Source organism: Festucalex cinctus, chromosome 16, assembly GCF_051991245.1.
Source record: "Festucalex cinctus isolate MCC-2025b chromosome 16, RoL_Fcin_1.0, whole genome shotgun sequence".
In the NCBI taxonomy this organism is placed as follows: Eukaryota; Metazoa; Chordata; class Actinopteri; order Syngnathiformes; family Syngnathidae; genus Festucalex; species Festucalex cinctus.
This window is the reverse complement of record NC_135426.1, coordinates 930,857-957,783: the sequence shown is the minus strand read 5'-3', so window position 1 is coordinate 957,783 and position 26,927 is coordinate 930,857. Positions and strand designations below refer to the sequence as shown.

The 26,927-nt window shown below is 41.7% G+C and overlaps 1 protein-coding gene and 1 long non-coding RNA gene across 5 annotated transcripts in view; both read right to left on the bottom strand.

Moving 5' to 3' along the window:
• sema3c (sema domain, immunoglobulin domain (Ig), short basic domain, secreted, (semaphorin) 3C) overlaps positions 1 to 26,927 on the bottom strand; it is a 108,538-nt gene that overhangs the window by 47,988 nt on the left and 33,623 nt on the right. Inside the window, exons 1-2 of one of the 2 annotated variants that reach the window (XM_077499126.1) lie at positions 25,000 to 25,138; positions 23,008 to 23,172 (exon numbers count right to left, since the gene is read on the bottom strand). In XM_077499126.1, coding sequence (XP_077355252.1) covers positions 23,008 to 23,172; positions 25,000 to 25,084 — 250 coding nt within the window. In that variant the 5' untranslated portion in view covers positions 25,085 to 25,138. Of the gene's footprint in view, positions 1 to 23,007; positions 23,173 to 24,999; positions 25,139 to 26,927 lie in introns of those variants that run through there. The other variant, XM_077499127.1, reaches the window with a different exon arrangement.
• LOC144004244 (uncharacterized) lies at positions 1,362 to 3,807 on the bottom strand. 3 transcript variants are annotated; one of them, XR_013279246.1, is made up of 4 exons: positions 3,339 to 3,807; positions 2,843 to 2,994; positions 2,527 to 2,675; positions 1,362 to 1,792 (listed from the first exon to the last, which is right to left on the bottom strand). It is a non-coding gene; the product is annotated as an uncharacterized LOC144004244 (long non-coding RNA). The 3 variants fall into 3 exon arrangements; XR_013279245.1 differs by having other exon boundaries at positions 1,362 to 2,675; positions 3,339 to 3,799; XR_013279244.1 differs by lacking the exon at positions 2,527 to 2,675 and having other exon boundaries at positions 3,339 to 3,616.

The following is a 26,927-nucleotide window of genomic DNA, read 5'->3' as shown; positions in this document are numbered from 1 at the left end:
AAATGTATTATGGTATATGTTTAGGAATTTCATGTATATATGTTGCTGGATAATGCACGCATCATTTTATTTTTAAAAATATTAACCTAGTATTGTATCAATAATCAAATAAGTTTAAATGTATAATGTATGAGGGGGTAGGACTAAATAAGTTAACTTCTTCCTACTCCCTTTTGAACATGTAAACTATGATGAGTTTGTTTTTTCTTTTCTTCTTTTCTTTTTTAACTTTTGTTTCTCTGCTGTTTGTTTTTATGTTCAATAATTCAATCAAAAAACGTGATAGAGTCAAAATGGGTACTTTTAACAAAAAAACATGCATTAGTCTTAGGGCAAAATAATTTAGGAATAGTGTGAAATGTGTTTAAGTTTTATCCAAAAAGAGTGGATGAGTTTTGAGAATTGGATCTAAGCCTGAACCGTGTGTAAGGTTTGGTCAAAAAAGTGTTTCATTCCAGAAATTAGTCTCGGAAACTGAGAATTTGCTTCATCGAACGGGGTTTGGTGTTTTAGCAACTGATAAAAACTGTTAAGTTAAAAGCGGACATGACAATACAATAACCACACATAACAAAATCAGAACAACCCTATCTCAATTGTAAATAATACATTCAAATATTCACACCAACTTCTAGGCCGTGGGGTGAACCCCAAAAAAGTGCCTAGAAAATGAGTTTCGCTCCACTGTCTGGGCACTACTTGTTCAATGCATTTTTTGATAGATAATACCCTTCTGAACTTTGGGTTAAAAGTTCACCCAATGTTTTCCTGCCCCAATTTTGTCATAAGCCAGAAATGCATATATAGGTAAATAACAAAAAACGAAAATCTTGTGCTACAGTTTTTGGTTGTAAAACGTCTTACATTAAATTTGACAACAGAAAATCATTCCCAGATGTTATAAATACATGTACCTAACATCAGAAACAAGTATTGGTGGTTTGGTGCAATCATGTGAATTTAGATAATTAAATATATTAAATTTGTGCCAAAAAAACAAAAAACGCTTCAACTAGAAGTGAAACCAGCACACAGATGTTACATTTAGCTATGTTTATGTTTCATATATGAAAACAATTCACAACCTATTACGTAATGAAAGGTACACAAGAGGCAGCATACATCGGCCAAAAATACTACCATGCACCACAAACCTGGAACAAGGCAAAATGGACTAGATGGAAATAGATGCATTCAGAGCCCAGATTATTATAACATATAGAATATTTATTAAAGTATCAGATTGTGTCATCACAGCATGTCATTTATACCCCCCGTCCCCTACCCCAAAAATATTAATAAAAATAATAATAATAATAAAATAAAAATCAAATGTGCATTCACAATAAAACCTTTGGAACTTCATTGGAACAGCTCTCTTTTATTTTTTTGGCAGACCAATTTAACAAAGGTCTGTGTTGTGGAAAAATGGAATACAGACATTTTAATTTTTGCTTGAAAAGTGTTAAAATGGAGAGTTAACATCTTGATAATGAAACAAACAAAATGGCAGATTTTACATAGATTTTACAGCCCTGCACTGTAAAGTGTCCTCGTATGCCCTGTCATTTTCCAACCTGATGTTGTACCAGCCATGTGTTAGTGTCACTTTCTTGGCTTACATCAGTAGACTCAGTAGTTGATGTATCTGATGAGTGAGGTACCCTGTCTAAAAGTTTGTCAGTTGTTGGTAATGTCTCTACAAAAACCATTTCAGAGTTGTTGCTGGAAAGGGGTGTGAAAAACCAGATGGGGGAAATCACGCCTCAATCTTCGTTTCAGTATATCCTGCCTGAAATAGAAAATTGAAGGGGAAGATGAGCACAAGATACACATATTCACATCACACTCGGGCTGCTCTATTATGGAAAAAAATACTCATCACAATTATTTTGGTAATAATTGAAATCAAGATTATTCTAAACAATTATATTTTGTTCAAATCAAGAAAATATTTCAACATTTGAAAATAAGACAATCACAATCATATGAAACTATAATTATGTAAGTTGCTTTTGGATCCAACAAAATTTATAATTTATTATTATTATTATTATTATTATTATTATTATGACGTTAGCAAAAATTTGAAGTTGGGGTGCAGTGTGTGCAGTAAGCTAGTTTTGACACGGGTGTGTGGTAAAATAACTCGTGTGGGCGTGCCACAACTCAAAATTAGTATTATTAGTGCTGCAGCTATCGAATATTTTGGTATTTGGATATCCTACTGAAAATTCTAGTGAATAATCGTATATTTGGATAGAAATACAAATATACCTATAGGCCTATATACTTTCTTGGTCAAAGAACAATTATAAATACAGAAGACAAAAAAAACACATTTGCATGTAATAATTAACAACCAACTGGTTTTCATTTTTAGAGAATCAATTTTATTTATTTATTTATTTTTAACTTAAATTGAGCTTGTCAGCAAACTATTTTTCTCTGAAACAGTGAGATTTTAGACAAATCTCTCCCCATAGATTTCATAAATGTGTTTCAATGTGAAGATTTATATGTTACCTGTAGTCTGAAGCATCAAGATCCCCGTGTTTATTAACACTGTTCACAAACCTCTTAGCTTGTCCATTCTCATCACATCTTTGTCAATATAATCCTTTGACGGATTACTTGTTCACAAAAAGAATTTGTAGCTCTCAGCATTGGGTTGTCTAAAACACACACACACTCACTTAATATGTGCAGAGTCATGCTTTCTAATTAATGCTGTCTCGAAATGTAAACAGAATACAAGTGACATATTGCTGACCAATGCTTTACTTTTGAAATGTGTAATTTTAGCAAAGTGACAATGAAATAGTGCAATGTAACAACTCACATTTGTTCGTCCCTGGTTGCTGTTGACTTTAAGAACCTTGTGTAATCTCTGAAACAAAACTGCACCTCCATTGTGACACAGTCTTTTGTCTTGAATATGCAGAAGAATGGAACAGTCTTTCTTCATCTCAGCGGCCTGCAGCAACCAACCCGCTTTTAGACAAAAAAGAATTACATTATAAGTGTTATTGTCACATCACCTCTTTACAGTATATGCACATCACAGATTTAAGTAAAGTAAAGTGTTTGTTGAGGTTGATGAGAGAGAGTTTGGGGGGAAAGGGGGGGGTGTAGCTGTGACTATATTATGACTGATGGGCACAGGTAACTCGAGTTTGGTAACAACTGTTGGATTCACTCGATAAATCATTCAGCAGCTCGCGTTTTTACTAAACTATAGCCTTAAAACTTAACCTAGCAAAAAATTATTTTCAGCCCTATACTAAATATCGGTCACATTAATAACAGAAATGGGCACGCGTGTGTGTAGCACATACCTGCTGACAATGTTTCTGCTTTGGCGAGATGATCCCTCTTCCGTGTGCCTTCCAATCCCAGACGAGTCTACTTTGAAATTTATTTTTTACAAATGATGCAGATGGCTGGAAGAACGGGGCCAGCTGAAGCGATGGGGAAACCTGAACGGGAACGAAGTTTTTTCACCACTTTCTTTCTAACTTTTTTTCTCCTTTCGCTCTCCGACGTTGTGGTCGCCATTTTTGTTATGCGGTTGCTATGGTGAGGAGAAAGCAGCAGCTACATGATTGGCTCATGTGACCTAAATCACACCACTACCGACCTAATGGCACTACGCCCACACGAGAGATCACTGCGCCTCATCGCAAAATAGTGCCGGGGTTTCACCACCGAAAACACAAAATTGGCAGGTTTTCAGAGGGTGAACTCCACGGATTCTTACTTACTACTAATAAATCTATTTTATGAAGTAAAGATTATTTTGTGCCCCTGGTAGTGGAGCGAAACTGAACGATCAGGTAGCTGCTGGTCAAATATGGTAATAATAATGAACTATATAATATATATAATGAGTTCATGTTCAGGACATCCTTAGTTTTATAGAGTATCCCGATGATTTTTGACATTTTCCTTTTAACATTTTCTACATGTGGCTTCCAACATAATTTATCATCAATAACTACTCCAAGGAATTTATTTTCATACACCCTTTCTATTTCATTTGAATTCACCATAATTTTAACTTGGTTAGTAATTTGTCTAGTGCCAAAAACTATGTTTGTTCATGCATGTAAAATAAACCTCTGTTGACTACCTACCCTGGATGCTCTGTGTTAGATTATTTTATGTCGTGTCTAACAAATGCTCTCATGGTGAATATATTTTGACTTACTGTGTGTATGATCTGAATATATTGTTCGGATTTGAATACCGGATAATAGGTTTTAGGCTTTTGTGAAAATTGTTTGAATTTTTGTGTTTGTGTTTAAGGTTTTGAGAAAATGGGTACAGGTTTCAAGAAATGTGTATTAGCAATTGAGAAAGACTGTAATAAGATGGTTAAATTATTATTTTTATTTTCGTGTTTACGAATACCCTTACCATTCCATGTTACTATTTTATAACTTTTGCATTGCTCGACCTGCTCCTCTCCCTCCTCTAATTCCTCTTCCTCTGGCTCTGCCTCTATCCATTGCGCTTGTTTGGACTCTCCAGCAAACTGTACACTCTGAACTTGAGTTTATAGGTGTGGTCACATCATTAGCAACAAGTGTATTCAATTTTTGAGTTGTTGTGTGAACGCCAGTTAAGTCCGTTGTGTTCAAATATTGTTGACTTGTGGTAAACATTTTGTATCGCATGAGAGCAATTTGTGAATTGTGTCTTCATGTAAAATGTTTTTATGGCATTGGAAAATGAGGGGTTACATTTATTCAATGTGTTTAGACAACTGGTCATTCGGTTCAGAGGACTGGCATTTGGGTTTTAGTATTTGAGAAAATATCCCAAGGAGAGCACGCTGGCAGACGTCTAACCAACCCCCTCGCTCATATCCACCAGCCCCCCAACAATTATGGTCATTGAAACACACACACTCAAACTGTGACAGAGTCCTAGTGTCTCCAACAAGCCTCAGAAAATTCTCACGAGTGTATAGGGACATCTCCCCTTTCTGCTGCGCATATATGCTCTATGCAGAGCATGTATGTGATGGACTCAAAGCCACACACCGTTACGCCTATAGGTAAGCTTAATTAGTTTTCACTTGTCACCACTTTTCAAATCCTTGAGAAAATGTTAGCTAGGATGTTTCAACTATCGGTTGCTGCATAAAACTATCATAAATGGATATCTGTGTAGATGTTTTTTTAAAGAAGCAGTTTTGGAAATGTCTTCTTGAAAACCAACATTACAGTTACCGTTTAATCTTACACTGTTCAGCTCTCATGCAAACGCACACACGCATACACAGGCCCCTCAGACATACATTTGACCTCCCCGTGAATCTTTGACTGCCTCTGCTTCCCCCTACTCACAGGAATATTGAACAATCGCCTTTCTCAGACCAAAAATGGCCCCTCGCAATTAGCTGCGTATCCGTTCTTCTTCAGCCTAATTTAATTTTATGACCAGCAACCCCTGTCCTCGCAGGGGTAAGGAGACTATCGCTGATGATGGCCTTTCACCAATTTCTACATAAAATTATCATTATAAATAGAATCAGATCTAAGTAGATGCATATTTTTGTAATATATTTTAGGAAGCGTTGTCTTTTCAAACTAACAACATTATAGCCACCGTCTAACCTCACACTTCTTCAGCCGCCCGTCTGTCCTCACACTTCTTTGACCCCCATGCAGCCATACATGCGCGTACGCACACACAAGCACAGACATACATTTGACCTCCCCATGAATCTTTGACTGCATATGCTTCCCCCTACTCACAGAAATATTGAACAAAAATGTCAGATAGTAACTATATCAGTAAGGGGAAATTATATAGTTTTATCCGTTTATTTTCAGATTCAACCCCAGCAGTCACGAACGACATCATTTTTACATATAATGTATAACTTCATGTTTTTTAATTTCATAATACCAACCAGCGTATCACAGTTTAACCTTACCTTATACTTCTTGTTTTACAACCTCTAAAATACAATCTTTGAGCCGTGTTTGCGCATACTTTTCCCCCTTCACCATAATAGAAATGGCTAGTACTTTTCCCCCCGGCGGTTTTACCCATACTAAACTACTCCCTCCGATCACGTCATTCAATCTCATTATTATTCATTATTCACTCAATCTAGGGGGGCGTGCGCCGGATCCGGAAGTTAACCAAACAATTAGCATTTGAACCCGGGTCAGCCATGATATCTGCAAAAACAGGTAGGAACACCACCTACACATCATCCATCTTCATTAAGGGGTCATTAATCTTCATTAAATGACATCAGGAAGTCATTAAGGGTCATTCATCTTCATTATATAACACCTGGAAGTCATTAAAGGTCATTCATCTTCATTAAACGACATCCGGAAGTCATTAAAGGTCATTCATCTTCATTATATAACACCTGGAAGTCATTAAAGGTCATTCATCTTCATTAAACGACATCCGGAAGTCATTAAAGGTCATTCATCTTCATTATACGACATCCGGAAGTCATTAAAGGTCATTCATCCTCATTAAACGACATCCGGAAGTCATTAAAGGTCATTACCCCTCATTAAATGACATCTGGAAGTCATTAAAGGTCATTAACCCTCATTAAATGACATCTGGAAGTCATTAAAGGGTCATTAATCTTCATTAAATGACATCTGGAAGCCATTAAAGGTCATTAATCTTCATTAAATGACATCAGGAAGTCATTAGGGGTCATTAATCTTCATTAAATGACATCAGGAAGTCATTAAGGGTCATTAACCCTCATTAAATGACTTCAGGAAGTCATTAAGGGTCATTAACCCTCATTATATGACATCTGGAAGTCATTAAAGGGTCATTAATCTTCATTAGGGAGGGGTCATGACCCACACATGACCCCCCTAATCTAATTAAGAATGTCATCCATCAAATTTTGACAGAAGCGGCCTTGTAATATTCTCTCTCCCGTTCCACTTATCAACTGTCAACTTGGTAGGCACATCCATCAAGAGAAGATCCACAGAGATGTGGCTAAAATAGAACCGGAAGTGAAATGTCAGGCCATTTTGGTCTGAAGAAGCCATTTGTCCAGGACAGGTCCAGGACTCGTTCCTTGACCAAGTCCTACTAGGGAATTGGTCCACATTGGAAGCAGACATAACAAATGGTGGGCAAAACCTCGTTTGCGACGCCATTTCATGTGCGTTGAACACGATTGATGATCATTTTGACTGTCACGTCACTCTACAACAAAGATAAATACTACTTCTTCTTCTTCTTCTTCTTCTTCTTCTTCTTGACCTGCCTTTCAAGTGCAAAGCAAAGTCATCCCGTCTGGTCCTAAACCGTAAAACAACACATGAACTTGAAACAGATGAGGCGAATATTATCCTTCCATTTAAAGCGTCTTGGTCGTGCCAGGGTGTGAGCAAGCCTGGCTTCAATTGAAAACACACAGCAGGGGAGAAACGTGCCAAGTCACCGTTTCATCTCCGACACGCTCCGAGGACGCTTCCTTCACTTTATTTCTCCTCACATTTGCATGCCAACATGACAAGAAATGCTTGAGGATGTTAAGCTTCATCCATCATGTCATAAACTCGCCCGCAGGGGAAGGACACAAGTCAACCACAAGCCCGGCAGGAATGCCGGTGAAAGCAATAAATGCTTGCCACTTTGTTTGTGGTCATGTTTTCAAGCCAGTCTGGACAAAATGGGCACACAAGCTCGCATTTCAATGCTCCATAAGGAAGGAAGGAATGTTGTCCATGTGTGCCCATTTCTCCGGAAAGTCAATCCATGAAAAAAGTTTTAGGGCTGTCCACAAAATCCAGTCTGGTTGCCATTTGGGTCCTCCTGCACATTTTTGCTTGTTTTTTACTGGCCTGACACACCAAATCATAAAATTCAACCCAACATTTCCGCATCAAGGCGTGATGAGAAATTTTCGAAATGTTTTAAGAACACATTTCTTTTCAATTCAGTTAAAAATGTAAAAAAAGTTGAATGTTTAAAAAAAACCACACTTTTTTGAAAGACTCTTTTAAAATAAAGTTTAATAAAATAAGTGTTACACAATTTAAAAATCGTAAAAACAAAAACAAAAAAACAACATTAAAAATATTAGTTTTTAAAGGATAAAAAAAAAAAAAAGGAATGTTGTCACAAAACTTCTAAAATCAAAGTTATGTATTAACTTTTACTTGGTCACTGATAAAATAAAGCTGAGATTTAGATTGTTGTCAAAATTAGACTTTAATACCATTATTTGACTTTTTCTTGCAACAATCAAATTTTTTGTACCACTGACTTTTCATCCTTCCCGACAAATTAAATCTTTGTTCTTATAAAAACGAATTTTTTTTTTCCTTGAAAAATGACTTTATGCTTGTAAGATATGCTCTTTTTTTTGCCATTTTTTTCCCCTCTCGAAAATAGGCCGGTTTCTTGAATGTTTGAAAGGGCTATATAAATAAAGATGACTTGACATGACTGTTGCAAGCTTGACAGTCTTGATGGACTTGCCGAAGTCATACGCATTTGTCACGGCGATAACTACACCGATTGTCCAGCCTGGTTTTGGATGATGACTCACTTCCCTGACGACGTCTTCTTGCAGTGCTTCAACTTCCTCAATGGACTTTTGCACTATTCTAGTAATAATGTTTAGTATCATAAACTATGTCAATTGTTGCCCATTGGCATCCATTGCAGCCTGGTCATCCTGGGAGGGGGATTACCACATCTGCAGCCCCTTCTCAAGGTTTTTTTTTTTTTTTAGTTTTTTTGAGAATGTCCCAAAGTCATTTTTTTTTTTTTTTTTTTTTGTTGCGCTCGCCCAAGAAAAATCCCATAATTTTTCTGTATCCGGCCCTCTGGACATCCCCGATCGAAATTCTTAAGCAGAACTATTCACCATTCCTATTGTCTTTGTTCAACTTTTCAGCTCGAGTTCCCTTGAAAACATTCCACAAGTATTGTCCCCGCAGGTGGGGTGGAAGTTGCCCGCAACTTCCTGGACACGAGGCCGACACGGCGGATCAGCCGTCATCCAGCACCACGCCGGCATTCCATTTGCCGTACATTTCCCACATTCTCCGGCCAGACAACAAGATTTTTCTTGTCTTGCTAGCTAGCGCTTCTCATATTGCCCACGTGTCGCTCCGTTCATCAAGCGTATTGGGATCACACAAAGAGAGGTCGGTCCTTGCAAGGCGGCCCAAAGGAGGGAATACCGTGCAAAGCCAAAGACGTCAGGGTGGGAAAAACTGAAGAAATGAAGAGGAAGTAGGCCATACAGCGTCTGACAGTTGGCGGCTTTTCGATTATGCATGCGGGCAGGTGGGATGTTAACCCCTCGGTGAAATGCCGCCGTCATAAAATCCGAGAAGATCCGATGATGCGGCGACCGCTGCGGTGGGGGTGAGCGGAAAGGACAAGCAAGTTCACCCCCCGTCTGTGTTTGGAATTCATGCTCGCATAAAAAGCTCTTTTGTTGGACCCTACCCCCAAAAACCATTCAAAATTTAACTGCACATTTCTGTCTCCACTACAGATCATATTGTGTCCATTATTATATCAACTTTGGATTCTGAGTTTGCTCAAGTAAACTTTATGCACATGACATCATCAAAATTCATTGAGTTATTTTAGCCAATCAGATGCCAGAAGAAAGTTGTAAGCAGAAAAGATGCACAGTAGCAAATTGAAGAATTATTGGAGTGGGCCAATACTGAGCCGTAATTACGACTCAGTATAATTGGAAAAAATAAATACATATAAACAGGAAAGTATCTCAAAATGTAAAAATATTTAATAAGTTGCCCCACATTGTGACGAGAAGCCATAAAAATAATTAAGAATTCAATAAAAAGTAGAAGTCAAATATTTATTCTATTTTACTTAAACTGCATACATTATTTTTTAATTTAAATAAAGAAAAATCTACTAAATGGAGGCTAAAAACAATTTAAAATGTAAAAAATAATGAAGTGATAATAAAAAAGCAATCTCATACAAAAAGAACAAGTCAACCATTTAAAAGTACATTATTTTAATAAAATTTATCAAACAAAATAAATAAAAAAGAAACAGTCAAGTATTTATTGATTTATTTTTTAAAACTTGGAGTTTTATCGTTGATAGTTATTCTTTCACTTGAATCTTGGTGGTCATTCATTGATTATTTTAAAATTTGTTTTGAACATTATCTATTTATTAGTACAAAAAAAAAAAATCCCTGTTTATTGTCAAAACCAGTTTGAATCAAGAACTGGATTCACTAAGGTGCGCTTTTGGCTTTTAAGATGAGTACCCTGTTAAATAGCCCAGTCCTGAAAAATGGTTCGTTTGTTTGGATATTTGAAATATTTTTGGAGTGTATTATAATTTATGAAAATGTCCAAATAGCAGCACAAGAGCATGCTGCGGTCGAGTGGAAAGAGGAGCCCATGTGGGCAAGAGCAGGAAGTGAGCTTTGATTGCAGCCCGAACTCCTTCCCAAAATCTGTTTGGACTTTAATGGGAGAATTCCAAACGTGTTTGAGTGATCAAATCTTCAGGAAAGGCCCGCACTCGCTGGCTAGCTGGCTGGCTGCTAAACAACAGACTCTCAAACCTCTCAAAGGCCATAGAAGAAGAAATGTGCTAGCTCGGAATTTCTTGAATGTTGGAGGAGAAATCAACTACAGCTTTGAAGTGCTCCAAAAACATTCATTGAAGAGAGGACAGCAAAATTTTTGTCAAATGATGCCTTTTTACCCTGACAAAATATTTTTCTTCTTGCATAACTTTTCTCCCCTGTAATGAAAGTAACTTTATTCTCATAACATTAAATGTGAATTTGTTATTATCGTGACTTTGTCTTGTGGACCGGACAATTTGGTGAACTCCATCTGAGTGGAGTAGGAAAACAATGACATGGGCCAGACTCCAGACCAGACCTGGACAAAAAGTGTCGTGGGTCTGTTTGGGATTTGGATGACAGGGAGTCGTCATGATTTCCATCCTGGCAAGTGACACACACTCCAGAGATCCAAAATGGCTCCTGTCAACTCAAGACTGTCGACTGTTGGCCTGCATGTGGCATGATGGAACGCACGTTAAGGGGGACCACCCGGAAAGTTTGGCGTCGGCCTTGCTCAGGGACGACATTCCCGGCCGGGAAGGCGGACCTACCGCACTGTCATGACAAAAACGTCTTCATTCATCAACATCCTGCATGCTTGATGACTGAGGCCAACTGTCAATGAATTCCAAAATGCTAATCATATCATTGCTCAGTCCATCACAAAGCAACAAACAATTTCCTCTTAAGAGTTTCTTCAACATTTGCCAACAGAAGGGAAACATTGAGAGACACAGGCTGACAAACGTTTTGCTAATTACAGATATCGCTCAACTTTGAACATCAAAATCCCTACATCAACATTAAAGGGATAATTGACTCATTGAGCCATTTTCAGCAGTAAAAAGTTCATATTTTGTCTATAATTAATGTGGTAACTGAGGAAGTAGGTAACGACCAATCATGGCTCAGTTTATCATCAGTCGACAGCAAGCAGAACAATTACTTTTTAACTAATTTGCTCCCAAAAACATATAAAATATGTTCTATTTAAAATGTGTGATGTGTCCCAAAGACATACTTATGCGATTTTTATGCTATAGCATGCAGAAGGCTTTGATGCAGTCCCTCAACTGCAAAGACAGTTGAAGAAATGCTAGTTATTACACAAACGGCCAGCAGGTGGCAGCAGAGTATAAGAGATCAACCAGGGACATGTTGAAAAAAAGCTCAATTACTCACAACTCTAAATAGATTTGTGAATAATGATGAAACTTAGCTTAACTTGAATCTAACGCAAATTGCTGCAAAACGGAAACAGATAAAAATATTTTTTTTTCCTGATGAAAGAAGAGAGTCTCATCTTTCTTTTGGTAGGTTCCATGTTTTGATAGCAATAGAAGACAATATTCTGTTGGCCTTGCAAAACCAGTCAAAATTCAGTAAAACAGTGAACAGGATTGCTTCTGCGAAAATGGCTGCTGGGAGTGAATGAGTTAAAGGTATTCATTGTACATGAAAAATAATGACGTTATCAAATTCATTCTGGACAAAATATTCACTTTTCACTGCTGAAAATTGTTCAATGAGTTAAGTATCCCTTTTAATCGGAAGCACGAACATTTTAATGCAATTTCATAGTCATACAAAACAGACTTCTATATAACCACTGCATCTGTTTATTAAAAAAAAGTATTAGTGAACAATATTCACAGGTGTATATTCTTGATCCCCTGCAAAGTAATAGTCAAGTAATATTCCAGCGGATTATTGAGTAGTGAGCGTCTTCATGTATGACTTGTTGATTTTCTACGGAAGATTTCGGAGCTGTTGGAGTAAGCGAGGCCTGGAGTGTGTCTCCTCATGGTGCCTGATATTATCCAGGACTGATGTCTGCATGCCCAGCTGACCCGCTATGGTGTTGGCCAGGATTCCCACTTGGCTGAAACATGAAGCCGTACCCCAATTAGCACCCAGGCCGCCCGCTCGCTCACTTGCCGGAGACACGGGTCAGTGGCTTTGTCAAGTGGAAATGTTTACCAGTCCCAAGAGGGGGGAGTGTAAAAGCCCAAGCATAACTCTCCGAGATGATGTCGGCAAGGTGCGCGGCTTGTTCCGCCGCTGCGTGCAGTCACTTCCATTTAGCTTTGGAGGAAATTACTTTTTTCCTTCTGCTTTGAATGTACTTCAGTCAAAAGTCAAAAGTCATTTTATGTGCAAGTGTGGAGAAAAGACATCAATGCAGACGAAGGAAAACAAATGAGTATCATTTCTTCCATCCAATTTGGGAATCATTGTCATTATAATCGATTTAAAAGTCATCTCCCATTTTGTCATCCCAAACAGGGGAAAAAAAAAAAAATCAAATCACTGGCCTCATAAAAATACCTTGGGAGGCTGTCAAACGTGTGCCAAGGTAACAGATGGCGATGTAAGCCTCGACTGTGAGGATATAATGGCCAATCAGAAGCAGGATGAAGGTCAGTTGGACGAAACAAAACAAAAACAAATGATATTCACATCCAAAATTATACACTTACATATATATAAACAACATACATCTTCAAATCAATAATGACCTAAAAAAAAGTATCAAGTAAAAAACAGAGCTTGCTGCCATCTCTGTGTTACAGATACTCCAAGGAGACAAGCGGAATCATTGGTGGTCGGTTTAGGAAGTGTGCTCTCTGAGTAACTTTAAATGTAAACATAATAAATTCAATATTTTTTAAATAAGGACTATTAATAATATATTTTAAATCATCTTTGAACAAATTAAGAAAATTAAAAAGACATTACTAAAAATACTCATACCTGAAATAAAATTACAAAAAACAATTAAATCACAATTTAACAATTAACAAAAAAGAAATATGAAATAAAACAATGTAAAAAAAATATAAATTAAAACAAAAATAAAAAAAATGTTTTACAGATACAATAAAACAATATTTAAAAATATGTATTTTTAATTATGGTGACTTAAATAGGATTGATTAATCATGTAAATAAAAAAATAAAATAAAATGACTCGAGTTGGTATAAATGATGTTGAAGCAGCGCGTGAGACATCTCCACGCAGTTTTTCTCCGCGTCTCTGTGGTCCGTTTTGACAGTCTTGCTCTTTCTTGGGCCAACTCGGAAATCACTCGTCATCAACCGCTTCCCCGCGAGTGATTTTATGACGTTGAGCGTTTGTCGACGACCAATGTGGAAAACAGAAGCAAGAAGACGTCCGAGGCCTCTCCACCTTTAAACTTTGCCCACCTCCCGGGACCTGACGTCTCTGTAACCGGATGATGCCTCATCTGCATAAATCATTGAGCACACGCACGCAAGGTGCGGGGACACTCGCTCGCTCGCTCCTGCCTCAGATTGGATTTGAATCTGACAATATTATGTTGCTACAGACAACTTTTATGAGATGACTCACTGTGCGAGTACACGCTTAACTTTAGTTTTTTTGTTTTTTTGTTGTTGTTGTTTTTTACACTTTCATGACTTGAAACGCTGTTCAGGGCGCAGCGTTATTCCTAAAACGGAGAAAGATGAAAAATAAAGGAGATTGTTGTCCATGCAGGACACATCCAGCACCTGTCAGAAATTCCTGACAGATATCAAAGACAAATCATGTCTGCGTATGAGTTTCACCAACATCCATCCATCCATTTTCTTGACCGCTTATTCCTCACAAGGGTCGCGGGGGGTGCTGGCGCCTATCTCAGCTGGCTCTGGGCAGTAGGCGGGGGACACCCTGGACTGGTTGCCAACCAATCGCAGGGCACACAGAGACGAACAACCATCCACACTCACACGCACACCTAGGGACAATTCGGCGCACCCAATTAACCTGCTATGCAGGTCTTTGGAATGTGGGAGGAGACCGGAGAAGACACACGCGGGCACGGGGAGAACATGCAAACTCCACCCAGGAAGGTCCGAGCCTGGACTCGAACCGGAGACCTCAGAACTGGGAAGCGGACGTGCTAACCACTCGACTACCGTGCCGCAGTTTCACCAACATATATGAAAGAATACAACAGATTGTTGTTGCATGTAGGACGGTATCGATGTCGAGATGGACATTTTCCAACAGGTCTGTGGATGGATGAATGTTTTGCAAGCCACATGAAAAATGCAGAATTTATTTTGTCATGTGGGATAAAGCCAGCAGTTGCCAGAGAATTGCAGCTCCTTTAATGCGAGGGTGTGTTCAGACCTGCACTGTTTGGTCCACTTTAAATGGACCAGAATTCGTTTCCCACGCTGGTGCGGACCTTTTGTGCAGGTCTGAACACACAAACGAATCCTGGTGCGGACTAAACAACCGGACCGAGACCGACCTTTCGAGGTGGTCTCGGTCCGCTTCCAAACGCACTCAGCGCGGTTCGCTTTGCAGTCTGAATAAAAACCACGGCTGATCCGCTCCAACTGCTGGACATATGCGCCTTTTTGGGCTTAACAAGCCATCGTAGTCAAGTATCGCGGGGGAGAAATTTTGCCCGGTAGTGAATATTGTGCTAAATTAATTCATAATCATCCGTATTCTGTATAGCCATGCTGCTGTCAGCATGTTGTGGTGGGGGCGGGGTAAGCGAAGCGCAATTGCTCCTCCGTTTACTACACGCGATCGACAACGCGTTCCAAAATTAGAAACAGCGTTGCGGAACCTCCGTTGAATGAGCTGCCCTTGACGCTCGCATATATCTTGTATCTAATAACACAACAAATATGCAGCGCAGTAATGCTGCACGGCGGAATTTCACGTTTTCCGCCATTTCCGGGTTTCGAACTGTACAGCCCTCGTCATTTTTGTCCAATGGGAGCACAGATCGTCACGTGGGTCGACGCGATTCCCCAATATAGTCCACTTGCAAAAAGCACAGTCTGAATATGAACCACACCAAACTAAAAAAATAAAGTCCGCTTTTGGTCCGGACCAAGCAAGCGGACTAAAGGACTTTTCTGGTCTGAATACACCCTTAATGTTGCATTTGGACACTATGAGCCATTTTTTTCTTCAGTGACAACTATTGTGAACTGAAACTCAATTGGCTAATAAAGGAATTGGGGAAAAGCATTCTGAGTGCATCTCTGCAGGGACGAGTCAAAATGTGAGCGGGCGAGTGGAGGAGCGCAGCCAAGCCAGAATGGAAGTTATGACATTTTGGGGACTGTTTAGTTTCACTTGTAAAAGCTGGAGTGACTCAGCACAAAGATGTTTGCCACCAATCAGTTGAAGGAACTCACACTCACATGCAACCCACCTGGACCTTTTCATCTCCTTCCTGAGCTTGCCTCTTCGACTAACAACCATCCCCGCGGAGACAACAATCTCCTCCAAAGGAGGCTTGACACCCCGGGTTTTCACCGGATGCGGTTGCGGTGCGGTTGCGGTGCGGTCCGGCGACGCAAGCAATTAGATTCCATTCATTCGAATGGTGCAGTTTACACCGCTTGCGGGTGCGTTGCGTGTCGACTGCGGATAGACCTATTTTCTATTTTTGCCGGACGCCGCAGCGGTAGGCCTCCGGCAAATGGCAAGCTAGCACAAAACACATCGAGCGGGACAGGAAGACCGAGGCAGTTTCAAAATAAATTTCCGGTTACCTTTCAGAATAAAACACTCGCCAGCTCCTTTTTCGCAAGTTTTTCAGCAAAACGTGACGTGGGCGTCGCCGGGCCATGTGCTCATTCACGGTTTAGACACCAGCGAACATGGACGAGGAGAGGTTTATATTGCAGGCGGAAAACCACAAAATAATATATGACACGGCACATCCTTTTTATAAGGACTGTAATGTATTATGAGTTTGATGTTCGCGATTGCTTGTTGTGCCCGTCTCGCTTGCCGTACTGAGCGGCAGCCGGACGCGGAAGACAGAAATAAAGAGTGGACCCGCACTGACCCGACTCTCGTTATTAATATACTTTACAAGGACAACCAAAAAAAGGATGCTGCATGGAATCTCATAGCAGAAGAAGAAGAAAAGGTTAAATCAAAAGAAGTCCACCTCTCGTTGTGAAATGCCACATGATCGCGCGCGCGCGGTCCCGCAAGACACGTTGGGAAGTGGGCGGCGACGGAGCTGCCGGACCGCAGCTGTGCGGAGCCGGTGTGGATTGACAAAAAAATTGACCCGTCCGGAGCACGCAGTCAAGACGCACCGCACCTCAACCGCATCCAGTGAAAATCCGGGGTCGAGAGTTGGGGGGCAAAAAAAAAAAAAAAAAAGTGTAATCAATCAGTCCACACGTGCACTCAGCAAATGAACTGGGAATTTTGAAATAATCATTCCTCGTTTTGGGAGCAACTTACAGTGAGTTCACTTACAAGATGAAGGGATCCGAAACATAAACACGCACCACTCAATGCTAACCAAATGCCTGAAATTTCCCCAAAATGCCAAATTCCAGCACTGTTGGAAGGAAACATCAGTGGCCGCACACAAGGCCAAGGAATGGCATGGACTGCTTAGAAAGAAGAGAAGGTGGAGCTTGCTGATTGAAACTCATGACAGCAGGTAACGAACGGATGTGTCAAACTGACAACAATCTCCTATAATATTCATTCAGTATGAAACTGGTACAACTCATCAGCACACATTACTATAGTCATATAAACCACAATCAACTATAGTTGATCAAACGATTCACCCATCTTTGTAAAGGAAATTCTGTCAAGTACTGGCAGTGTCCTACATGTGGCAACAACCGATTGTATTCTTCATATATCTTGCAAAACAGTGAAAACTCTTGGAAAATGACTTCCTTCTGGAATTTTGGGGACACCTGCTGGGTGGCCAGTAAAGATCAGTCGTCAAATTCCCTGCATGGCTGTTGCTTATGATAGTCTAGAAGTCACGCAAGGAAAATAATCAATAAAGCAGTCGTCGTGCCGCTCGGAAATATCCTCCCGACTGAAACCTGAGGCGGCTCACTTGACGACGGGACCCTCGGAGCGGCTCTGGCACCCCCCAACCGAGAAGTTGCTGCCTCCGAGATTCCTTCTGTCGCCTCGCCGTGCTTACTGGAGGCTTCCCGCTGGCTGCCGAGTTGCCAAGCCACAATTCAAGCCGCACGATAAACGCGGCTAAGCCAAATCATCAAGTGCGGGATGGCAACAAAGGCGAGGCAGTGATTTAGCATTAGCACATGTGACGGGATGATTGACATCTACGCACGTTTACTTTGCGTCAGCTTCTCCGCGAAAGCGCTATTATGATCGACCGATAAAAGCAACACTTGTGCGTGTGCTTTTTTTTTTTGTTTTCAGGCCAACACCACACATGCTGATGTGATTAAACAAAGCTCTACCGTTCAGACGTCTCATTAACATAAGCAGGCCCAAGAGCTTGCTAGCGTTTCCTTTCAATGGCAACGTTTGAAGGCAGCCAATCCCGCCGACATGCAGATTGACAACATTCCCAAAATGAATACCGCAAGTTGTGACATTATATTTGCTGCGCTATCAAGGACGAAAATGTTCATGGGGGTATGGCTGACGAGTGTTCTACACAAACCCAACAGACAACATCTTGACAGACAAGAGACTGCAGCCAATTAGAGGAAAAAATGAAAAAGAAAGTAATCTCCAGAAAAGATTAAACAAGTTTAGGTGAATTATTTGTGTGGAGATTATCACTTTAATCTATCTGTGTATCTAGCCAGCTAGCTATATACATCCATTCATCCATCTTCTTCGCCGCTTATTCCTCACAAGGGTCGCGGGGGGTGCTGGTGCCTATCTCAGCTGGCTCTGGGCAGTAGGCGGGGGACACCCTGGACTGGTTGCCAGCAGCTTGTCACGCCGCCACCAGAGTGGCGGTTCATGCTTTTGTTTTTACAGTCATGTTCCTGTTTTATTTTGATAGCCCTGACTCCACTCTCACCCCAGGTCACTTACCCTTCCTGCAGCTCAATGATTACCGGTCCACGCCCATGATCAGCACCACCTGTTCCCAATCAACCTGGACATAAAAGCCACCTGATTCCTCCCCTCTGTGCCGAAGTGTCACATATCTCAGTGCATGGAAGCGTCCTCTCAGTCCTCGTACCACAGTCCTTGTTTGATGTCTAGCCTTGCCTTGTCTTGCGCCTTTAGTTTGCCCTGGTTTTCCTCCCTTGTGGAGCGCCTTTTGTTGTCCCTGTTTTTGAGTGCCCTTTTTTGTATCTCCCGTGTGGAGCTCTTTTTGTTCAGCCTTTTTTCCCTCTTTAAGAGGCGTTTTGGTTTTCGTGTTATTAAAGCTGCAGCCTTGTTGGCCAACTTTACATCTGCGTCTGAGTCCTACCTCCTCACGTCGTGTCAGTACACTTCGGCCAGCATGGACTCAGCAGATAAGTTGGAGGCTGCACTGCGGAGGCAGGCCACTCGCTTGTCACACCTGGAGGAGGTCCAGCAAGCCATGGCCACCCGGATAGGTGAACTTGCTGGACAGGTGCAGGGGCTGATGAGCCACCTGCAACACTCCACGCTACCCGCCACGAGACAGGAAACCACCGCTGAACCACCGACCACAACTCCAGCATTGGCCGGAGTAGGTCTGAGACTGGCTCCCCCGGAGCGTTATTCAGGAGTACCAGGACACTGCCAGGCATTCCTGACTGAATGCGATATTCATTTTGAACTTTCACCACAGGCCTTTCCTACAGACCGTTCCCGCGTGGCCTTCATGATCTCGCACCTGACTGGACGAGCCAGGGACTGGGCCACCGCGGAATGGGCACGAAACTCCCCGACCTGCTCAACCGCAGCCGGGTTTTGCATGACTCTCCGCCAAGTTTTCGATCCAGTCAACATGGATCGAGAGAAGACGCGAGAACTCAGCTATCTCAGACAAGGCAGAGAATCGGTCAATGATTATGCCATCCGATTCCGAACTCTAGCAGCCAAGAGTGGCTGGAACGACACAGCTCTCTATGATCACTTTTTAAAGGGACTTACAACCTCAATGCAGGAACTCTTGCTTCCTAGTGACTTACCCGGCGACCTGGACTCGTTGATTTCGCTTGCCATCCGCACTGATCATCGGAGGCGGGAGCTCAAGCAGAGCAGCGGACTCCAAGGGATACCCGGTTCTGGACCCCTCCAGCATCCACTGGCAAGTGAGACTCCACGATATGCATTTCCCCAGTCATCCTCCGCGAGGGAGGTCAGTGGGAATGACGAGGAACCCATGCAGCTTGGTCGGGCCCAGTTAACCACAGAGGAGCGACAGCGTCGCCGCCAAGAAGGCCGCTGCTACTACTGTGGTGAACTTGGTCATCGGGTTGGAACTTGCACCGTGAAGAGAGGTTCACCGGTGAGTTTCCCGTCACCCCGACCTGCTAAGACACAAAGAATCACGCAAGCCCAGATACGCCACCATGCTATGACCATTGACATGCCAGCACTCATCGACTCCGGTTCCGACGAGAGCCTCATGGACTGGGGCCTCGTTAAGCAAGTACGAGCCACCACCGCACCCCTTCCCCGGATCATCCAGGCCAGAGCCCTGAATGGCAAGGAGCTCTTCAGCATCACCCACATCACCGAACCCCTGGAAGTACGAATTGGACAACATATCGAAAATCTCCGTTTCCACGTAATCCAAGCTTCGTCTCCCACTTTGGTCCTGGGATATCCTTGGCTACGTCAACACAACCCCCGAATCGACTGGAACTCCGGGAATGTACTGGAATGGGGAAATGATTGTAAGGATCACGTTTTGGACCAATCAGCGACCAGTGCATCCTCAGCCGCAGTCAACATGGTCACCCTTGAGTCTCTCGCTCCCGAGCCTCGCCGGGCGCCGCCTCAAGCCCCCGAGCCTCGCCGGGCGCAGCTCGAAGACCTTACGCCATGCCAAGTCTCTGCATCATGTCACGCCAAGTCTCTGCATCAAGTCACGCCAGGTCTCTGCATCACGCCGACCAAGCCAAAGCCGACCAAGCCAAAGCCGTTCAAGCCAAAGTCGTCCACGCCTAAGCCGTCCACGCCAAAGTCTACCACACCACGCCAGATCGGCCAAGCCTGCCACGCCTCGCCAAGCCTGCCACGACTCGCCAAGTCCGCCAAGCCTGCCACGCCAAGTCTGCCACGCCTCGCCAAGTCTGCCAAGCCTGCTACGCCAAGTCTGCCACGCCTCGTCAAGTTTGCCAAGCCTGCCACGCCAAGTCTGCCACGTTTGCCACGCCTCGCCAAGTCTGCCAAGTCTACCAAGTCAAAACTATCCACGGGATCCCCTTGGTACTTTCCAAACCTGATCCTGCGCTAGGAAAAGGTCTTCGGAACGGTCCCGACGGGACTCTCGTCTGGCGTCATGGACGCCCTCCTGAACTGCCTTTTTGTCTGGGACGGAGGGGTGGGTCGTGTTCCCACCTCCGTGCCCCCTTCCACCCGCCCTTGTTTTTGGACTCCTTGCTGAAAGGCCGTCAAGGGCCGGCCATTGAGGGGGGGGGTACTGTCACGCCGCCACCAGAGTGGCGGTTCATGCTTTTGTTTTTACAGTCATGTTCCTGTTTTATTTTGATAGCCCTGACTCCACTCTCACCCCAGGTCACTTACCCTTCCTGCAGCTCAATGATTACCGGTCCACGCCCATGATCAGCACCACCTGTTCCCAATCAACCTGGACATAAAAGCCACCTGATTCCTCCCCTCTGTGCCGAAGTGTCACATATCTCAGTGCATGGAAGCGTCCTCTCAGTCCTCGTACCACAGTCCTTGTTTGATGTCTAGCCTTGCCTTGTCTTGCGCCTTTAGTTTGCCCTGGTTTTCCTCCCTTGTGGAGCGCCTTTTGTTGTCCCTGTTTTTGAGTGCCCTTTTTTGTATCTCCCGTGTGGAGCTCTTTTTGTTCAGCCTTTTTTCCCTCTTTAAGAGGCGTTTTGGTTTTCGTGTTATTAAAGCTGCAGCCTTGTTGGCCAACTTTACATCTGCGTCTGAGTCCTACCTCCTCACGTCGTGTCACAGCTATATACATATAATAATAATAATAATACTAATACTACTACTACTACTACTAATAATAATAATAATAATAAGAACTAAAAAAGGTTAAAAAAAAATACCTACAAAGTATATTTAAGGACTATAAATACTAGTGTTGTTCCGATACCGATACTGGTATCGGCAGAGGTGCCGATACTGCATTGAAACAGTGGTATCGATATCGGTGACTACTCACAAGTAACATGCTGATACCATTAATTCCAACGCTAATATAGGATTTTGAATGCAGAATCTTGTGTCTTGCTGGTGCACGACATTCACTGGTATGTGACATGTTCACTGCATGCCGATCTAAGATATCCTATTTGCCCTTGAATGCTCTGAACCAATAGCAGGACAGCTTTTTCATGTTGAGGAAATAGTATCGGTATGGTATCGGTATCGGCCGATACTGCAAATCTGGGTATCGGTATCGGTATCGGGAGCCAAAAAACGGTATCGGAACAACACTAATAAATACATTATGTTCATAATTAAGAAAATCTTGATGTATTTAAAAAATTAAAATAATATATAAAATATACATCAATAAAAATAGGCCTATAAAATCAGTTAAATATCTAAAAATTTGAAGAAAATGTATATTTGTAGAACTATAAAACCAAAACAAAATATTACATTATGTAATAAAATTATAAAATAAAGAATACAAATATTTTAATTCAATAATAAAGTATTAAGGGCGGCACAGTGGAGAAGTGGTTAGCACGTACGCCTCCCAGTTCTGAGGACTCCGGTTCGAGTCCAGGCTCCGGCCTTCCTGGGTGTAGTTTGCATGTTCTCCCCGTGCCTGCGTGGGTCTTCTCCGGGTACTCCGGTCTCCTCCCACATTCCAAAGACATGCATGGTAGGTTGATTGGGCGCTCCGATTTCTCCCTAGGTGTGCTTGTGAGTGTAGATGGTTGTTCGTCTCTGTGTGCCCTGCGATTGGCTGGCAACCAGTAAGGGTGTCCCCCGCCTACTGCCTAGAGCCAGCTGAGATAGGCGCCAGCACCCCCCGCGACCCTTGTGAGGAATTAGCGGTCAAGAAAATGGATGGATGGATGGATAAAGTATTAACTATGACTATAATATATTAAATACATACATATAAAACAACTTTTCCAAACTAACTTTATGACTTAAAATGACCCACATATGCCCTCAATTTAAATATTCACACTGCAATTCCACGTGGGAAATTAAATAAAACAAAAGCACGGCGAGCAGAGAGAATTAAAATTTAACTAGGAGCAGGTTTCCCGCAAGACTGAACTCTCGGCAAGCGCTCAAAACTGGACTTTGGGAGTCTGAATTGTGTGATATGAAACAGATTAAGAAAGCAAGAAAAATCAACAACAGCCCGTTTGCATGAAAGCCCCTGGTGGCTGTGTACACTTGCTATTAATGAATCCACCAGCTGTGTACTCCACTAATGAAGGCCAGCGGCGGAAAAGACATGGCAACGCAAACACATTCATCTTTGATATCATGCGCTTACCGTCAAACGAGAGGAAGACTCGAGGCAGCAGCTGAGGAAGGCCGCCGACGCCCTCGGAGAATAGGTTCACAAGAAGGAGAAGAAGGGGCGGCATGGACGGCCACGCCCGCCGCTTGACCCATGCGGCTGACCAACTCATGACTGACCCGGACTGGACAGCAACGCCTAAAACGGGAGACAAAACAATGGCGTTACAACTACAAAACAAACAGGATGACAGGAGAGGACCCAACACCAAGGCAAAAAAAAAAAAAAAAAAAAAGCAAACTTGTATTTTCCTTATTTATACAGATGTAATCATATTTTATTTCATTAGGTTGTTTTTGGTTGAGTTCAGTGTCATTATTTTCTAACTATTTTGTTATTTTGATGTACATCACTTGGTTTTAGCGGTGGTTGAGAGTATTTTTTCAGAATACAAAAAATGGTTTTACTGAAGCGATACACAATTTTATTTACTTATTTAATAGTGTTTAAAATAAGTTAATTGAAAATATGCAGTTTGTATTAAATTAACTGCAAAGTTTTTTTTATTAATTAAAAATACAAAACATTTCAATAATTTCATTTTTTAACTTTCATGTAATTTTATTCCTATACTAATTTAATTGCACTATACAGACTTAACAGAAAATGTTAAACTTGTTAGTTGTTTAAGTTTATTTTTAAACTTTAATTCATTTAAAAAACTAATTTTACAAAAGTAGTTTAGTTTAAAAAAATTAATTTCATCATTTCATTGTTCTTCACTTTTTTATGTAATTTTCCTACACTTTAACTGAATTATACTATAAACACTTCATAAAAAATAAATAAAAGTGTGTTTATTTTAATTTTTTTAACCAAATTTTGCAAAGCCCTCTTCCCCATGTTTATATTGTCTACTCAAAAAACAACAATAATGTGTATTTAGAGATTTTAAAAAAAAAAAACTCGTAATCTTCCCTTCAATCAAAGTGCACATAAAACAAAGAAAGCCCCTTGTAGTCATCTTAAGTCAAACGAGGAGGTCTTCCTAAATGTTAATGTCAAAGGAAATGTGAAATGTTGACATATGTTGCCATGAACTCATCAGTCTTCCGTTCTGTTTCTTTGCACAAGCGTCTCCCTTAAAAATGAATGAGGTCAATCCTGGTTCTTGGTCTACAACTCAATTATTGATGAGCGGCAGGTAGCAGAGCGTAGCGCCGGTGTTGCTCAAGCAAACTCAAAGCTTCTTACGGCCAGAAAAAAAAAAAAAAAACTTTTTACAAGCAGGCGGATCTCTGCTCTCATGGTTTATGCATACACGCTGAAACATTGATGATCGCGATGCTTCAACAAGGTGATCAAACTTTGAGTGCACTTTGTGCGCTAAAAAAATGACTAAATAAAAAAAAAAAAAAAATATTATTATTATTTTTTTTAAAAAGCATTGGTACAGACACGCGTATATCAATAAAATCTTTAGGGAGTTTGCTCCAAGCAAGACCAGTTGGATGAGATCAGTGTGGAAAAACATGATTAAAAAACTGAATTAAAAAAATCCAAATCCAGATAAAACGAAGATAACACTTGATTGATGCTTGAAATTATTTTTGTTAGTTGTTGTTGTTTTTTTAATTAGATTCTGATTAAATAAAACAGATGGAATTGAAGTTTGCTCATACTAATAAAACAAACAGACCTTTACATATTTACAGTTTGACTTTGGCATTTCACAAATTCACCTTTTCACTAATTTTTTTGGAACCTTCCATCTACCCATCCATTTTCCAAACAGCTCATCTGCTATTTGCCTTTTTTTGTGTGTGTGTGTGTTAACTCGTGTCATTGCTGAGCTGCGTTTTTTTTCCCCAGGATTGGCCTTGTGTTTCAAAGTCAGTCAATGCATCGTTATCATTACGAACCATTTTACGAGAAATCCTATTCAGAGACATTCCATGCCCATCTCCTGCAAATAAACCAAACTTAAGTGACCAAATATGGTTCCCGCAATGCTAATAGTCTCACCCTGGCCTCCAAAAATAATTTCCAATACGATCATCGTTCCCAGTTGTCCAACCGCTAACAATGGCATTCCCATCCTCGGAAACATCTGCTCAACCCTCGTGGAGAATCGCTGGCCGTTGAAGTTCCTGCAGCTTCTTAAGTCATCTCCCTGACATCTCGACATGCGTGCGAACGCTTCATTCCCCCAACGCCGACTGAACCTGACCCGGACCGCCGCCGATCCTCACCTCATGACATCCAAAGTGTCCAAATCCAGGCATTCCATAATCTTGTTGCACAATTCCTGAGAATTAAGCAGTGAACGTTGGACTACTGTACGTGTGCTTATCAAGCATTCCAAACAGCACCCTCAAAAACTTCATAAGATATTCACGACTCTCTGTCTGCTTTTCCCCAAACATCCCGGAATCATAAAAATAGCTGAGTGGACGACAGAGTTAAAAAAAGGTTTCTCAATCTGTCCCGTGTGTTGGTACACCACACCCAAATATTTGGAACATTTCGGCTGCTGTTAAATAAACTCCCTTGAGTTGAAGTAAAGTTGATAAGATGCAGAGGAAAAGTGTGGGAAATGCGTGAGACACCTGATGATGCCTCTCACCTGATCCCGATTCTGGAAAGATCCCGGTGTGACACACTCACCTTTCAGAAGCGTCTCCCCCCCCCCCCCCTACTCCAACTCCAGGTGAAGGTAGAGAACCCGAATGGTATATTTTTGGGAAGAAAAAAAATACGTTAGCAGATCCTGGGACTCGAAGCAAGAAAGTGATTCGCCTAGTGAGCGGTGTTGACTGAGCGGCGAGGAGAGGGAGAAGAGTGGGAAGAGGCAGCGAGGGGCGGGTGTCCTGTTACGACAACCCCCCATCTCCCCTTCCTCGTCCCTCTCACATCAAGTCCCCCCACCCCGACATTAACAAGACAGCAAATGTTTTACAGCGGGACTACATTCAGCCAATGAAATGCTTCCATAACATATCATTATTAACTGCCGACCGCTTAAACGGGCTGCGCCTGAAACATTTTTCTTGAGATGATCTGATAGATTTTTTTCTCAAGCCTTTTTCATATGGAATTGTGCGCCTTCGCAAAGCCGATGCAGGTTGCCCAGTTGTATAATTTGATGCGATACTACCTCAGTTAAGAAAATCATTTTAAAAGTGTAAAAGAGATACTGTAAACTCAACTGTTGGCTGCCTCGATGGGCTGCAGTCGAAACATTTTGTCTTCTCACTTCAAATTCGTTACACCACTTTCACACTACATTCCCAGTATACTGCTGTATCAGAAGCGAAACGGTCGAGCTTAATGTGCGTCAAACAACTTCACATTCCGATTGGAATTCGTTCCACCACTGATACTAAAAATCGGATGCGTGGCTGCCTCAACAGGATGCAGTGAAGGCATTCTTTTTCTCACTCTCATTTGCTGCAGCTCTTTCAGAACAGATTCAGCTTTTGAGTAACAATCCTCACCCAGATAGTAAACCAACATATTTGTACTTGTAGTCGCATATTTGGGACTCTGGGGAAAAACACACGTTGCGAATAATAGGTGGCGATAAGGCGGTGGCTTGTTTTGGAACTCTCAAAGCGTCTGAATCAGACCTCTGGGATGCTGGGAACCAAAAGGACTTAAATTGGATTTGGAAATGTAGCAGAGTCCAACAAGCAGGTGGACATTAACACCATCAGTCTATTTTATCTCAAGGATCTTCATCCCTTCGGGTATGGACTGATTGGGTGTGAATGTTATCGGTTTCGATCAATCCTGTCCTCCAGTATGCTCGTTGTTTGGGTTCCACTGGCTGACATTCCTCATTGATGTGGAATGTTCATATCAAGCCTCTTTCCAGCTGTTTCCAAGGCAAAACAAAAGAGATGACCGCAACGAGAGCTGATCCAATCCGATCAGCTCTGCTTTGAACAAAG